At 40.8% G+C, this 13,642-nt stretch overlaps 1 protein-coding gene across 1 annotated transcript in view; it reads left to right on the top strand.

Annotated features, from left to right (window-relative positions):
* The first annotated feature begins 672 nt into the window (after positions 1 to 672).
* The window catches only part of DGKK (diacylglycerol kinase kappa), a 41,364-nt gene continuing 28,394 nt past the window's right edge, over positions 673 to 13,642 (top strand). The window contains exons 1-6 of the mRNA XM_008055319.1: positions 673 to 816; positions 1,303 to 1,409; positions 1,730 to 1,852; positions 3,822 to 3,924; positions 12,301 to 12,484; positions 13,184 to 13,292. Of these exons, the coding sequence (XP_008053510.1) occupies positions 717 to 816; positions 1,303 to 1,409; positions 1,730 to 1,852; positions 3,822 to 3,924; positions 12,301 to 12,484; positions 13,184 to 13,292 (726 nt within the window). The 5' untranslated portion in view covers positions 673 to 716. The remainder of the gene's footprint in view (positions 817 to 1,302; positions 1,410 to 1,729; positions 1,853 to 3,821; positions 3,925 to 12,300; positions 12,485 to 13,183; positions 13,293 to 13,642) is intronic.

Genomic DNA, 13,642 nt, shown 5'->3' with positions numbered 1-13,642 from the left:
AATTAAGTTGATTAACCAGGAGACTTCTGTAAGCAGTCAGAACATGATATTCAGTGGGGGAAAATGCAACTTTACCATGAATCCCCTGAGATGAAACTGTTGTCTGGGTAAAGCAATGCTCTTCTCACCTGGCTATCAGAAAGGGAAGTGTACATCTTCAGGAGATAATTAAAACCTAGCAAGTATTCCTTAGCCCAGAGTCAGAGTTCTGCCTTCTCCCTTTCTTCCTGGCTCAGAGCATTTGGATATCACTGAATTTCCAACTCCCCAACCCCTTTTACTTACTACTTACCAAGAACTAAGGTCAAGGCTAACAGAACAAATTTTGCTTGGGCTAAACCAATAGAATGGTTGGTCAAGCAGTATGACAATCATTGCTTCTGCTTTCAGCTTCTATCCTAGGATCTGCTCCTCTATTCTTTTTTATTTCTAAAGCCACTGAGGATAACACATACACACACACACACACACACGCGTGCGCGCACACACACGCGTGCACACACACACACACACACACACACAAAACAGTTATTGACTCCAACTATCAGACTTCCCCTTCACATGCTCTGATATGTACCTATATAACAGGCCATTTTAGCCTTAAAAGCAGATTTTCTGGCCTTCCTTAATCCATCTCTGTGATTAACCCTCCATTCTGTCTTCTTTTTTATTTATTTTAGATACCTGCAGCAGAGAACAACCCTTTCCTAGTTGGAATGCACTATTGGTACTCCAGCTATAGCCACCGAACCCAGCACTGCAATGTTTGTCGAGAGAGCATCCCTGCCTTATCTAGAGATTCTATCATGTGTGAAGGTACATTTCTGAATTTTTTAGGGAAGTGAAGCTCAGTGGGTGGAGATAGGAGTAAAGGAACTCATGTGGCTTTGGTATCATTAATTCACACTAGGTTCCTGACTTAGGTGTGAGGTTAACACTAATTGAGGAAAAGAGAATAGAGGAAACTAGCATGATGGGGAATTAACATGAATGAAAACAGAGGATTGAATATGAGGAGATGGGATATGGTCACAAGTGTTTAAAAGACAAATCATCGTCGTCTCATTCTTAAAATACTTTAGCATGAATCCCCTATTCAATTTGGATAGTAATTTTTGTAAAGTTTAGCCAGTAAAAATAAAAAGGAATTGGATCATACCGGAAATAGGTTTTTGGAGGTGGATCAGAACTATTTAAAATGCATCTGGGTTCTAACTTTCGAAGTAACTTAGGAAGGGGAAGAGAATTAAAATCTTGATTGCCACCAGATTCACACCTGTTGTTTTCTTCCACTTTTTACAGTGTGCAAAGTGAAATCTCACAGATTATGTGCTTTGAGAGCAAGCAAAGACTGCAAGTGGAATACGTTGTCTATCACTGATGACCTCCTCCTGCCTGCAGATGAAGTAGTAAGTACCAGACATGCCCTTCCACAGTCATCCACTCCTATCTCCCCTTTAGCCAGGACACAGGGGAAGGAAGGTTTCTTCCTGTCTCCAGACAAGTAAAGTAGTCCTCTTTCCCTGGCTCACAATCCAAACCATCTGGAAGAGTAAAAACCCCTCACTCTCACCTGTCATTAGTTACTAACATTGGAGCAGGGAGGGCAGTGCTATGAAGAACTTAGGACTTTTACCTAGTGTCCTCCATGGGGTAGTATAATTATTCCAACTGACTCTCTCCTTGTATCTCTAACTTCTATCTCTTGTCTCTTGTTATCCTTTGACAGAACATGCCCCATCAATGGGTAGAAGGAAACATGCCTGTCAGCTCTCAGTGTGCAGTTTGTCATGAGAGCTGTGGCAATTATCAAAGACTTCAAGACTTCCGCTGCCTCTGGTGTAATTCTACGGTAAGACTCTTCTCATCTCTTTGATACTTAGAGAACTTGGCTTTTGGAGAAGGGATGGGATGGAACTTGATTGTGCATATGAATAGACAGAAATCTCAGAAACCCTTATTCCCAAATGGATTATACAGATTCTGTAATATAGAGCTCGGTGTTCTGCCTTTCCAGATTTGGCTATGGAGTCCTTGCGAGAAAGATTTATGACTCTTATCTTTGATCATTCTTAATTGGCAAGATCTACTAGCAAATGGGAAAAGCAGAACTCTCTAATGGCAGTATAGGCAATTAGAAAACAGGCACACCTCACCAACAAGGGTACCTGCATGATGACCATTTGTATACCTAACCCTGAATTGTATCCCATATCTTCAGAATAAAAAAATTTTTAAAAAAAGAAACCAGAGCCGGGCTCGGTGGCTCAGCCTGCAATCCCGCGATTTGGGAGGCTGAGGTGAGTGGATTGCCTGAGCCCGCGGGTTTGAGACCCGCCTGGGCAACTTGGCGAGACCGCGTCTCTACAATAAATCAAAAAATTAGCTGGGCGTGGTAGCGCGCTCCTGTAGTTCCAGCTACTTGGAAGGCTGAGGCGGAAGGATCGCTGGATCCCAGCAGGTTGAGGCCACGGTGGCCGAGAACGGCCACTGCACTCCAGTCTGGGTGACAGAGTGAGACTCCAACTCAAAAAAAAAAAAAGAAAGAAAGAAAACAGGTTCTGAGTATACCCTTAAGAAAACATTTCCTCGTTTACTATTTCCTAGGAACCTGTAATCTTTCTTAATTAATAATGGTTAATAGTATTAACACATTATTGCCACTATATATTAAGTGCTTCATATACATTATCTCATTTAATCCTTACAACAGCCCTAAACAAGGCCTCATTGTCCTCCTTTTACAGATGAGGAAAGTGAGGTTCATAAAAGTGAAGTTATTTGCCCAAGGTCATGCAGCCAGTAGGCAAAAAGTCTTAATTCATACACAGTTCTGCAAAGACTTTGCTCTTGATGACAACACTACTATGCCTCTCAGCAAGTAATCTTCAACTAGGGATGATTCCCCCACCCCCAGGAGTCATTTGGCAATGCCTGGAGACATTTTTATTGTTACAATTTGGGGTGTGACGGAGGCAAGTGCTACTGGCATCAAGTGAGCAGACGCCTGAGATTCTGCTGAACTTCCTACAATACACAGGACAGCATCTCATAACAAAGAACTATCTGGCTCAAAATATCAATAATACTAAGGTTGAAAGACCCTGATTTAGACTTTCTAGCCTTTTAGATACTTCTCTTAAACTGAGTTTTCTGGATAAGAAGAAACTGAAGCGTCTACTACTTAGAAGACTCTGGTTATCCTCTGGCTCTCTTGCAATTGCTTTTGAATAACCAGGTCAGTTTCATGCCCCCTAGAAACTGTGTAATTGTCCAGAAAGTGGTGCATGAAGATGTCAGAAATCTGGGAAGAATAGCTACAGAATATGTGAAAAAGGCAGCAGAATCACAGCTCTGTCACTTACCAGCTGTTTGACCCTGGGCAAGACCCTTTACTTTTCTGAGCACTGGTATCCTTGTTTTTAAAAATGAACTCAATAATGTCCTCTCTACCTCACACACTTGTAAGGATTGAAGTGTAATAATAGATTATCAGGATTGACCCTCTTATATTGCAAGTATGCCTCCATTCTATAGGCTACTAAGATTGTACCTAATTTCTCAGTGCCTATACATGGATATCTTCTGAAAGCCACCTTTGAAAAGTCTAGCGATCTGAGACCACACTCAGGGACAGTGCAGGCTCAGGGTGGAGTAGGGTGTTCAGATGAGTTAGGAGTATATGTATGGCACCAAATCTCAGAAAGGGAGATTTAAATACTAGGGATCTAAATCTTGACACTGGAACTCAAGACTGATCAATGTTTTCCTTTTCTCTCCCCCCTCCTTTTTTTTTCTCTGCTTTTCTCTTGTCGTTTCAGGTGCATGATGACTGCAGGAGACGGTTTTCCAAGGAATGTTGCTTCGGAAGTCATCGCCCATCAATCGTCCCTCCCACTGCGCTAAGCGACCCCAAAGGCGATGGTGAGTAGCTAAACCTTAACCTCAAAAACACTTCAGGGAATGAGGGAAAGTGCAAAGGCTGGGAAGAAAGACTGCAATTAAATTATTCTCCTCAGTCAGTCAAACATTCTGGGGGAGTAAGAATGTGTATGTGTGTATAGACAGCTCACATTTCTCTTTAAACCTTTGGGATGGTGAATGTTGGTCATCCTGGTGTATATGTATGTGGGTATGTTCTTTGTAGCCTCTATCACAATTGTTTCTGACTTACCAGAATTGATTTCAGCTTTTTCATGATTTTCAAACACTAGATAATCCATGAAATAAGTTATTTTTAATCTTTTGTTTTTTGGGGTTTTTGTTTGTTTGTTTGTTTCCAAATCAGGAAAGGAAGGAAGAACTGCATTAAGGTGCAAGTTACGTTACTTTTAAAAGGGAAACTAACACCAAGGTTATTCCAAAATCTGAAATTAACATGATCATTGCCCCAACACTTTTCTTCATTGACACTTTGTCAATTCCTGGACACCAGTGATTTATTAAGGACTCTATTCACAAGGTGTCTAAAGACTATAGAGAGATCAAAAACATGAGCATTGGCAGAGCTGATAATTGTGGATCCAGGATATTGATATACTATAACAATTAACAATTTATTGTAGCATACGCTAAGTACCAAAGGAATGGTAGGACACTCAGAGATCAGAAAATGTTAGGAGTGTTAGCCATTTGTAGGAGGTTGAGTAAAAAAGAGGTAGTAATAAAATCAATGCAGCAAGAGTAAATTTTGTGTCAAGTCTTCTATTAAGAGGTCAAGAAATGCTAGAACAGAGAAAGCAGGAGCCAAGGAGAGGCTAGTTTTTTGGGGGGGGTGGGTGGGGGGTTTTGTTTTGTTTTTTAAAATAAGACCTTGAGGCAGCATGGTGCAAGGGGGGGGGAAGGGCCAGGCAACCGTTAATTTTTGTCACTTACTAGCTAGGTGATAGTGGGGAGTCACTTACATTCTCTCAACTTTGCTTTCCCCATCTGTAAATGGGAATGAAGTTGCCTATTGCAAGGATAAATGATAATATGTAAAGGGCATAAGTATCTAGAAACATAGCCCAAAAGACCATAAAACTCAATCCCTAGTCTTCCTGGGCAACTAAATAACCAGTCCTCTAACCCAATAAAAACTGTAGACCCCCACAGGGATGATTCACACTTTGGCACTTGCTAATGGTGCCTTTTTGAATTCACCTCTCCTTCCCTACTTTTTCTTTGCTTCTCCTGAGAGACTCTCCATTTTGCCGTCATGTTGTTCATTTCCTTCTCCAATTACTCATTGTTAAAGAGTGGGGCCTGTCAAGAACAAAATCAGAATATTTGTATACCTAACCCTGAATTGTACCCCACAATTTTTTTTGATTTTCTGATGTTTTGTGTAAATATGTTTTTTCTTTTATTATTATTATTTATTATAGAGATGTGGGGTACAATTCAGGGTTAGGTATATAAACATTGATCATTCAGGTACCCTTGTTGATGAGGTATGCCCCTCCCTCCCCTAGCAGTTTTATACCCCACAATTTTAAAATAAATAAATAAATAAAATAAAAGAACAAAATCACATATCACAGCTAAAAAGACCTAACCTATTTTGCTAACACTAAGAAATGCAGAACTCTAATATATTTACCACTGGCATGCTACTATTACACTAAGCCAAAGAAGAGATATACTGCTCATGAATTTCAGCTTATGTATGGCTAGTTTCACTCTAAATATGGTCAATTTCACTTACAGAGAAAAGTTCGAATCCTTTCTGAATTTTTTGATCTATATTTCTCTAATATTCTGATGTATCCATCTCTGACATGTGGTATGTCCACTGGCTCAAGAGTGATTAGGGAACCACCATTTCATTGACTTAAAAATCATCCCCATGTAGATGCCTGCTGCTCACTTCATTGCCAGAGAAGAGCCAGCATTAACTGGAAGCAAAGAAAGCAAAAAAAAAGAAAAGTAGATGGTTTTCTTAGTCAGAGAACAAAAGGGGGCAAAGATTCTCATAACCATCACAACACAGTTTTAGAACTAAACATAGCACATGTGTATGTTCATATATATGCACGTGTGTGCACACACACTCACAGTCACTCTGGTCTCTTTCAGTTCTTTTTCAAACCCTAACATAGATACATATAGACCTTAGTACATGGAATGAGTCATTCACACAAGGTTCTGCAGGCAAGTGTACTCATATGACATTTATAAACATAAAACTGAACTCAGTCAGGGATATATGCATATATTATTCTCAGATCTACTCAAATATTTATCCACATAGAGTTATCCATCAGATAGTTGACCAGGGAGGTGATGAGATTGATGACTTGGTAAATAAGAGATGCTTGACTAGATAGGAGAATGAAGGGACTAGGGAAAGATAGGGTTAATACAAGAGGAAAAGTAGCAAACCAGTCAGCTTGGCAAACTCAGAGGCTGCTAGTGAAATCAACCTAGTTTTGAATCAGAGAAATTTCCTCACCCTACACGCACACACCCAGGGACCTGAGGAAGATGTCTTTGAGCAGAGGCCCCACCTCAGCATCCCACAAATCACCCCAAATAGGTGTGGAGGGGGAGGCCACCTCTCCTTTGTAACTGGGCCAAACATGTTCTGGACTTCCTGTCCTTGTGGAATTTGGTGGGGTTTCTTAATTTGTTTTTTTTTAAATCCTATACCAGCTCTTATTCTTGTTAAAGATTGTGTATGAATGGCATTGCTACTTTCTTTTGCTTCCTACCAATGATGTAATATTATTGCTTAAGAGCACATGGACTAAGCTATTCTTTTTGTGTGGTGCAAAGTGACACAAGCCCTGTGGAGAGCAATTTGACAATATCTATGAAAATTACAAAGGCGTATGCATTTTGACCTAGTAATTGAACTTCTGGGAATTCTTCCTATAGACATGTATATATAATGACATCATTTAACACCCCATGAGTTAGCTTTTAGCCTTTGCTCCTAGTCATCTTCAGTCTTGATCCAACTGAATCTCTTTCTGTCATGCATGACTTAGCCTAGGACTTCTTAGGAATGTCTTTCAAGACCTCCCTATCTTCTTGAGTCTTCCTGGCCTAGGCAATTATGTCTTTTAATGGGTAGGTTCCCTGTGAGAAGTCCCATCCCAGAGAAATCTTCTTTTGAATCTTCTAGTCACAGAATCTTAGAGATGGCAAGGTCTTTAAAAATGATTTCGTTCGCCATACCCTGGAGAGGTTAAGGAATCTCTTCTCCAGCATCTGTAGTGAGGCTATGCCGCTGATGACTTTTTGAGGAAGCCCTTGCCAGTTTTGAGTAACACTCATCTATTGACACATTCATTTATTTAGTCAACAGACTGCAATTTCTGAAAATGTCTTCCAATTACCCCTTTCCCCTACCAAGTCTGCTCGGTAAATTATTCTCGGTAAATCCTGTAAGCTCCAGCCCAAAATCAAACATTCTTCTCTGTTTGATGGCTTCTGTAATGACCTCTTCCTACTTCCCCAAACAAATTAATTACTTCTTTTGCTGTAAACCAAGAACATATATCTCAGAGCACCTAAACACATGACATTATAATTGTGTTTGTCTCCTACCCCAGACTGTGAACTCTCTGTACTCCAAGCACTTGGCTCAGACCTGGGTATGTGGTATATGGACAGTCAAGATTTGTTACCTAAATGCATTAATACATTTGCTGAATACTGCCTGTATGTAAGCCTCAGTGCTGAGCAATCTTAGAGAATAAGATGACTATGACAGCACCGCTGATTCATATGGAGGAAAAATAGTGTAGTGCAGTGATTGTCGAGCACGAGCATGCATCAGAATCATCTGAAAGACTTATTAAAAAACACAGATTTCTTGCCCTACCCCCAGAGTTTTTGATTCAGTAGATATGGGTGGGGCCTGATAATCTGCATTTCTAACAAGTCCCAGATGCTACAGATGCTACTAGTTCTAAGAGCATGCTCCATCATTTACTATGTGACCCTGGGCAAGTTTCTTAACCTTTCTGTGCCTCATCTGTCATTTGTTTTCTGCCAATAGGTAATGATAATTGTACTCAGGTACATTATGAAGCTTAAATGAAGTGACATTTTTCTTAAAAAAGATTTTAAAAGTATGGGAAGGAGAGCAGTAAGCCAACCTTACACCAATTTAGTATCCTTCTGTGGAGGGAATAGAATAAATGTGAGCAAGACTGTTGGCTTCCTGGTTTGGGGTACCGTGGTTGTATTAATGCAGCTAGAGGAAATATGAGCTTTTTTGAAAGATTCTTTCGGGTTGTTGACTCATCTGGAGCTAAAGTCAACTAAATCTCCTAAACCTTTTTCACACTTGATGCTGCCAAGTTCCTATTGCCCTGTTCTGGCACAATTTATGTCCTTGTGCCTAAAGGCCAAATTTCACATTTATTCCCCTTACATTTAATCTGCTGACTTTGACCCATCAGCCTGTTGAGGTCATTTTTCAATCTCTATTCTGTCATCCAGTAGCTCCCTCCAGTTTTGGGTACTTCAGAATTCACAAGTCAGCTTCTATGTTTCCATGTGAATTGCCAGTGAAAATTGTGAAATCATACAGGACACTCCCTTATGATTAAAATCAGCCTGTTCAAAAGCAACCTTGTGAGTAGGGTTGTTTCTCTGGTTATAAATCTGCCTTAACAATTCAGCCATCATGGCACCCATTTTTGTCACCTTGTTCACAAGATTCTCTTGACAAACTTGGCCTTGCTCAAATTCAGATATTCTCTTCCTCTGGAGGAAATGCTAGATGGGGCTGTGCCCATATTCTTCTGGGACTGGCTTCCCTGCTGGGGCTGTTTTCTGTTGTCTTCACATCTGTGACCAAATGAGGTTTGACGCTGAAGTTCAAGTTGTCCTTAATTACTGAATTTTATTTAGCTGCTTTCCATTCTCACTCTAGATTATTTTATTAATCATTGTACATGAACACCCAGAAATGTTAAGATGCTTGTTCTAGGTTAGTGAATAAGCCTAGAGGGCAACCAGCTGTAGCACACAGCTGAACTCCCTTGCAGAAGTATCCTACAGGAGGCAGCCCATGCTCCAAGCTGCCAAAGAGATGAAAAAACGATTTTAACTACACCCTCATGGCTATTTAACTGATAGATAGCATTAGCATAATTCTTTTTTCCTGTTGTTTTTTTTTTTTTAAGATGTGAGGCACAATTCAGGATTAGGTACATTTTTTGTTTCTTAATTTAATTATTAACTAATTAATATATTCACAGTTTCATTTTTTTAAAAAAGACGTACACATGCACACATAATATTTAGTGAAAAATATTGCTACTATCTATTCTCTGATCTTCTCAATCTTCTACAGCTCCTCCATCCCCACTCACAGTCTACTACTGCCATTAGTTTCTTGAATAACTTTCAGTAGTTCTTCATGTATTTACTAGTAAATATAAATAAATTTCTTATCCCCCCTTTTCAATACTATGCACACCGTTCTATGCCTTGTTCTTTCCTCCTTCACAGTATGCTTTGGAGATATTTCCATATCAACAAAAAATTACTTCCTCACTTTTTTACAGCTACGAGATATCCCATTATATGGAGATACCATAACTTACTTAGCCAGTCCCCTATTGATGGATAATTTGGTAGTTTTCAGTCTTTTGCTATAACAGTGAAGCAACGAACAACCTCATACATGCTGTTTTACATATACATCTGTAAAAAAACATTCCCAGAAGTGGAATTACTAGGTCAAACTGCATATGCTTTTGTGATTTTCATAGATATTGTCAAATTGCCCTCCACAGGGCTTGTGTCACTTTGCACTTCCATCCTTGGCATATAAGAGTGTCTATTTCCCCATGGCCTCCTCAACCAAAGTATGTTATCTAATTTTTAAATTTGTGCTAATCTTCTATACAAGAAAAAAATGGTACCATGGTGTAGTTTTAACTTGTATATTTATTATAAGTTTAATCATTTTTTCATCTTCAGGGGCCAAGTTATATTTCTATTTTTCAAGTGCATAATGTCTAGCTTAGATGCATTTTTATCCAAGCATTGAAAAACTAGTTAGATTTTTGAATGATCCATTTTGCAGATAAGGAAACTGAGGTACAAATGGTGCATGGTATTTAGTCTCACTGCCACTGCTGCTTCACCTTCGGAGAGAGACTACCCCCAAAGGGCCTTTAACACTGTTCCAAAAATACACTGAGGGCATAGATAGTCCTATTCCAGGCCCTCTGGCAGGGAGAGTCCTTGCTTACAAGCATACCTCACAGATCCACTAGACACTGGCAAAGAGCTGTTTCCATGAGTCCTTTAATTAAGGTACATACCCAAAGTCACACGCTCACCTAGAGGGTGTTGACAGGAGGCTGCTGAGTAAGGAGAGAAACACAGAACAGAGCCAGGTTCTAAAACAAAGAAGAGGGACCAGGCTACGGGTTGGGACCTATATTGTTAGTTGATATGGGAGCAAGCACATACAAAGACAATACCTTTTGACTATTTTCTTCATATATCTTGTGACCTGACCCCTAATGTTTCCATACTGAACAGTCTCTCCCTTATTTTTGCACTGCTTTATCTAATATCTTGTCATTTGATCTGGCCTCTGTCACCTTTCTGACCTCATCTTCTGCAGCTTTCCTCCTGACTCACTCCACAATCATGCTGTTCTTTCCACTGGTCCTCAGACACCCCAGACAGTCTTCCTTCTCAGAGTCCTAGCACACTTACTGTTCTTCCTGCTTTTCAAAAAAACCTCTACCCACAGATATTTGCATTGCTTACTTCCTCCCTTCACTCAAGTTTCATATCAAATGGTACCTCCCCAGAGAAGCCATCCCTGACCACCCTGCCTAAAATAATAGCCTCATCAATTTCCACTGCCTTTCCCTGCTTTTATTTCTCCTCATAATACATTATTTTTATAATTATTTATTATGGTCTATTTCCTTCATTAAAATATATGTTCCACAAGGAGAGACACTTTCTATTCTGACCACCACTGTATTCTTAGAACATAAAGCAAGGACAAGCACAGAGAATGCCCTTGATGGATGTTTGTTGAATGAATGGATTAATGTGTCTTAACTACCATTGTGTCAACATATTACATTTGTAAAAAAAAAAAAGTGTTAAAAAGGGTACTACTTTTAGATAATGTGTTCAGGAAATGTAACTGCTTCCAAGCATGCTACTGAGGGGACACAGCAGACTTCCCTTGTAGCTGTGAGTCCTGGAAAGCCCCAAAACATCGGTGCATGACTAGCTAGTCGGCTTAGGATGCCTTCAAGCTCTGCTGCCCAGTGAGTGAGAATTGGTCCATAGAGGAAGTCTGCTTTAGATTTTTTCCCAGGCAAACCAGCCATGAAATCTGCTCAAGCTGATTTCCTTCAGGTTCCCTTTCACCCGGGTTAAAACAAATGGGACTTCTCAACCCAACTCCCCCTGCCCACTCTCATTAAAGAGTGAGCCATGTGCTTTTTGCCCTGTGTATTTATTTTTGGTGGGGCGTCCTTGCCAAGCCATGAACTCTGAGGTGTGGGGACTCACTATTTGTCTAATGTCTTTTAGGAGGCCATTGCACACTGCCTGTCTCCCTGCCAACAGGCTCAAGGTCTCTGCATGAGCTGGCAGGCATTGGCTATTTAGACTGTTATAACCCCACTTCTCTATGGGTAACATCAGTGTTGGGGATTATTAAGAGCTCTCTCTCTTGTTCAGATTTCCTATAGTCTTGTTTCCCCTGGAAGTTGATGTGATAATACAGATTGCTCTGCTAGAGCCATAGAGAAGTGATTAAAGCTCTTTGCTTCCTCTCGCACTTATATGTTCTGTCACTAGCTCCTAACTGAATGACAGTCTTTCTTCCCCCTCTTTCCTGACCTGATATCTTCTCACTACGAGAACTGAGCTATCCCAGGCAGAGGAAGGACTAGTTGGTATACTAGGCCTCATACTGGGCTCTCAATCCTCTCCTTCCTCAGTTTCTTCACAGAGTTTTACTAACCTTTGATTGTGGCACCAGTTTCCTTATTCCTTGTGTTCCAACATACTCTTGTTTATGAGTCTATTTCATGAGCTTGATGGCAGAGACTATAACCCTAACAGTATCTAGCATGATGCTTGGCACATAGTCGTTGCTTAGCAAATGTCACTTGCCTAACAAGAACTGGACAAAGACTTTTATGCCCCTGGGGATGGTATTCTGATTTTTCCTCTACTCCTCAGTCTCAAAAGACTGGGATTTGTACTCAAAAAGTCCTTGCAAAATGTGACATTAAGTCATGTTTCGTTTCCATCTCAACGGCCCTGTTCTTTTTTCTCCTTCTTTTTATTTTTGTTGTGTGTGTGTATCAGGCCAATTAGTAGTATCTTCAGACTTCTGGACTCTTGATTGGTCATCAGCCTGTTCATGTCCCTTGCTCATCTTCATCAACTCCAAAAGCGGCGATCATCAAGGGATCGTCTTCCTCCGAAAATTCAAACAATACCTTAATCCGTCTCAAGTATTTGACCTATCGAAGGGTGGACCTGAAGCAGGGTAAGTATGGGTTAAGGGATTTATTGGGAAATGTAAAGGAGTCTCCTCCCTCTATACATTCTAGACGAGGATGGGCTTCCTGGAATCAGTTCTTGTACTTGGGCTAGAAAGATCTATTTTCTCAAGTCAGAACAGAAACACAATTCCAGAGCATTTGGGGTTGGCTGGTTGGAGGACTTCCAGCCCTCTCCCAGAAATCCCTTCAAGCCCATGTCCTGGTCTCAGATTTGCTTTACCTTTTCCAGTTGGAAGAGGTAAAACTACACCTCCTGACCTCAGAGGAAGAGGCAAATGGATATTGTTATCTTTCCTGCCACTTTTTTCCCCCAGGGCCAAATAGATATATCTAGACTATAGATCTGTTTTATTTGGGGACCATCTGGCTGCTCAGTCCTGAGTTCCTGTGAGCCCACTGGCTACCATGCAAGGCATTCTTCTTAGGCCTCAGCACATGGTTTGGCTAGATTACTAGTGTCTTCCAGAGCAAGGTTGGGCACAAAAGACAGCGAGTTGGGCCAAGGCCTGATCTCTGGGATTGCCTGTGGTCTTAGATACACAGAGAGATAGGGGCTTGGGGAAAAAAGGCAGGTAGCCTGTTAGCAGAGTACTAAAGCAGCAGTTCTTGTGTCTGGACACATTGTAGGAAAGAGTAGTAAAACCCAGCAGTCATTAAATGACCCCTTTTCCCTTTCTTTCCAGGTTGTGCATGTTCAAGAACTTTGCTCGCTTTCGCATTCTGGTTTGTGGTGGAGATGGCAGCGTGAGCTGGGTCTTATCTCTGATTGATGCCTTTGGATTACATGAAAGGGTAAGTCCCTGGCTGACTCAGTTTAGTCATTGCTAGAAAGAGTAGGGGTGTGGAGCTGTCCAACCCAAGAGGTCCCGAATCATCACTCTCCCTATCTGTAAAATACATATTTTCCACAGGTTTCATGGTCAACCTGACTGGTAGATTCCCAACCTAAGCCTATCCACCTAGACCATTTTCTGGCTGTCTATCTGTGTGAAGGAGAAATGAAAGTATTGTCAGAGAGAATAAGCAGTGCTTTATTCCCCCAGGTTTCAAAGTAAAGAGTTGAAGGGGAAGAGAGCAAGCAAAAAAGAAGTGCCCTCAGACAGCATTCAGACCCCAATTTCCTTACCCTCCTGAAGTCTCTG

Source organism: Carlito syrichta, unplaced genomic scaffold (assembly GCF_000164805.1).
Source record: "Carlito syrichta isolate Samal-C Ts95f unplaced genomic scaffold, Tarsius_syrichta-2.0.1 Scaffold301818, whole genome shotgun sequence".
In the NCBI taxonomy this organism is placed as follows: domain Eukaryota; kingdom Metazoa; phylum Chordata; class Mammalia; order Primates; family Tarsiidae; genus Carlito; species Carlito syrichta.
The sequence above is the reverse complement of the archived record's forward strand: the minus strand, read 5'-3'. Positions and strand labels throughout refer to the sequence as shown.